Source organism: Trachemys scripta, chromosome 7, assembly GCF_013100865.1.
Source record: "Trachemys scripta elegans isolate TJP31775 chromosome 7, CAS_Tse_1.0, whole genome shotgun sequence".
NCBI lineage: Eukaryota > Metazoa > Chordata > Testudines > Emydidae > Trachemys > Trachemys scripta.
In genome coordinates, this window is record NC_048304.1 from 82,649,926 (window position 1) to 82,653,288 (window position 3,363).

The 3,363-nt window shown below is 45.5% G+C and overlaps 1 protein-coding gene across 1 annotated transcript in view; it reads left to right on the top strand.

Moving 5' to 3' along the window:
• Nucleotides 1–304: 304 nt before the first annotated feature.
• The window catches only part of CCAR1 (cell division cycle and apoptosis regulator 1), a gene marked incomplete in the record, with an annotated part of 43,758 nt that continues 40,699 nt past the window's right edge, over nucleotides 305–3,363 (top strand). Inside the window, 2 exon segments of the mRNA XM_034776274.1 lie at nucleotides 305–455; nucleotides 2,207–2,324. Coding sequence (XP_034632165.1) covers nucleotides 2,252–2,324 — 73 coding nt within the window.

Here is a 3,363-nt window from a genome sequence, read left to right on the forward strand (position 1 = left end):
CAGCACAGCCAGGGAGAATCCTGCGGGGTCCCCGTGAGAGAGAAATGGGCCGGATTCGCTTCGCTTGGCACCACTAGCCAGCCTCTGCCCGAAAACAAGATGGCGGTAGTGTCAGCCTTTGAGCCATATGCCCCGAAGCAAGATGGCGGCGAAGTGCCTCATCCAGAGCAAGTGCCGACGCCCTCTTACCGCGACCTCCACGGCAGGCGCCCGCCCGGAGGTCACCTCTTGGCGCGTGCGCAGTAGTGACGTCTTCCTTGCTATGGCGCTGGAGACGCTTGCGGAGCACGTGCGGGAGGGGGACGCACGTTTTAATTTAACGTCAGCAATAGGCGCCGTAGCTCTTTTCCGCTCCGTCCTGGGAGGCATGCGCAGTGGGGAGCCGCGGCAGCGTATGTGTGTGGGCTAGATGGGTTTGAAATGGCTCCAGTGAGGCCCAGCCTGGCCTGGCTCAGGTACGAGGGGGGCTCGCGGGGTTCGGGGGAGAGACTCCGAAGGGAACGATGGGGGGGGGGGGGCCGCCCCTGGAGCAGGCCCGTCTAGGCAAGACGGGATTCCTTGGGGGTAGGCCCGGCTCCCGCGTTCAGGCCCCGCATTGTTGGCGGGGAGGAGCTGCACGAAGCCACTTGCTTCGCCTGGGCCGTTACTGAGCAGATTCCATCACTCAGAGGCCTTTGGCCTCGCTCGGTGCAGCGGGACGTTCCTCACGGCCACCTGCCCTCAGTTTCCCGCACCGAGACTCCTTCACTCGGACCTGCCCCCGCCGCCTCATAAGGGCGCGCAGAGCAGCCCCGGCCGTGCTCGCGGCCGTGTCTGTTCAGGTTGCAGGCCCCGGCTTCGGTATTTAGGGGTTCGAGCATTGTGGTTACTGTGAGTTGCGGGTAGTGCCCCCTTCTTCCTTAGTTATTACCGGGACTCTGGGGGGTGGCTCTCGGGGCAGCGACTGTCTTGTCTGTGTTTGTACAGGGCCCACCACGGTAGGGTTCTGCTCTATGCCTGGGGTCCCATGGTGTTACTGTAATGCAAATTGCAATGAATAGTAATGTTTGGTAGGCCAATTTACGTCCCAACCCTGTACATATGTCTGTGAGTCATTCCTGAGAGATCAGAGGGACTGACTGTACATAATTAAATACATAGTTAAATGAAAGTATTAAAGCTGTAGTCATTTTGCAAATGACTGTTCAAGTAAACAAATAGTCTGAATTGAAAAAGTCCAGGTAGTACAGGTGGGGAGCTACAGATAACTCCTGTAGTGACTCTAGCTGATGGGGGGAGGGCTTTTAAGCTTTCTGTCTAAGCCACAAGAACTGTTTGTATGTTGACTGAATTTACCACTTTTTCCTTACTTTGGGTGTCTATGCTGCAAAAAAAAAAAAAAAAGTGTGTTCTTAACTCTGGTTAAAATAGCAGTGAAGGCAACTCAAGTTAGCAGCATGAGTTCAACCTGGCTTTAACTTAAACTCCTAACTCTAGTTAAAAGCAGAATTGCTGTGTCTTCACTGCTATCTTAATCTTCCTATTTAAAGGTGTAAATATCTGAGTGTAATGTTCCAATTGTACTGCAAAGCAAAAGTGAGTCATGCCCAAAATTTATATATTGCATGTTCCTACTAACCATGTTTGGGGAGTGAGTGACTCTGAGCACAAAAAAGATTTGTTGTTTATTTAAAATGTTTTATTCTTCTGTGAAATCCCCCCCCAGACCTCATTAGAAACCTTAGTTTAATTCAGTTTTCAGCCTTTCCTGTACATTTAAATAGTTTTAGTTTTGTTGTCAAGATGGGGGGAGGGATAGCTCAGTGGTTTGAGTATTAGCCTGCTAAACCCCAGGTTGTGAGCTCAATCCTTCAGGGGGCCATTTAGGGGTCTGGGACAGAAATCTGTCTGGGGATTGGTCCTGCCCTGCCCTGAGCAGGGGTTGGACTAGATGACCTCCTGAGGTCCCTTCCAACCCTGATATTCTATGATTCTATGAAGGGCTCTTCAGTGTCTCAATAAGACTAAGATCTCATTCCATCATTTGTTAGATTGCACATTAATTTGACAGAGCTCAAAAGCCTTGCATGTTGAACACCAGACTCATGTATAAAAAGAAATCTTTGACCTAGGAATGGAATAGTTAAAAGTTTGTGGAACATGTTTTAAAATACTGTTAATATTAGCAGAAATATTTATAACAGTAGCTGCTTATTCATTTTAATAGATCACAGTTATAGGAGATAAAACACTGAGGATTTTTCCTTCCATCATGGCTCAGTTTGGAGGACAGAAGAATCCCCCGTGGGCTACTCAGTTTACAGCCACTGCAGTATCTCAACCAGGTCAGTTTGTACATCATTTAATGTTTGAACCTTGACATCTAATTGAATTGCAGATTCTACTGTTACGCAGAGTTAAGAATGATATAGTGCTAACAGAATATTTACCAAACAAGTCGGTTAACATTTAAAGGTTGACTGTCTTAGATTTGAATGAAATAATAATGGTAATCAATTAGGTATCTTAGTGAACAACGTATCAAGTCACTTATATCCAAAGTTGTGTAAAATGCATTTTGACAATGGTAATTTGTCACTCAAGATGAAATGTAAAAGGATTAGTAAAGGCTGATGGAATAACTGCTTGGAAATCCTAAGAGTTTTACCTTAAGGAAACTTCAATCAGTATCACATATCTACACAATGGGTGTTTGCTTTTTGCTTATTACTGAATGTACTTGTATATTGTAAGTACTTCTTCTTTGAGAATCGGTTGTATAGATTCCTATTTGTGGGATGTGCTTGCACTCTCTGTGCAAACTGGAACCCTCTATCAAAGTTCCCTGCACCACAAGTCCTGTCTTGATGTTCAAAAGAGTATTTTTCAGTCCTCATGGCCAGTTATCTTAATGTGATGTAAAATTCCCAATCAAATTGCAGGCTAACCTGTTTGAAGCTGGTTGTATTTTAGGTGGAATCTCTTCTAGACATAAAGGAGTATAAAGGTTCCCAAGCAGCAACGTGAATCTGAAGATTGCTATATAGTAGTCAAAGAAATCAAGTGTTTTGGTACTTCTGTTACTGTGGGCTTGCTAAGACCCAAGAGAGGAGAAAGGCACTCCAGAACTAAACATTGTGGGTTATTTCAGTATTAAGGTTGCAAAGTGAAGCACTTGGAAGTTAAAAAAAAAAAAAAAAAAATGCCGGAATTAAGGTTACTTGTGCAACCTTAATTTGGTCCCCTTGTGCATATCTATTATGATACAGGCTTTAATTACACAATCACATACTGTAAAAAGCAACAGAGGGTCCTGTGGCACCTTTAAGACTAACAGAAGTATTGGGAGCATAAGCTTTCGTGGGTAAGAACCTCACTTCTTCA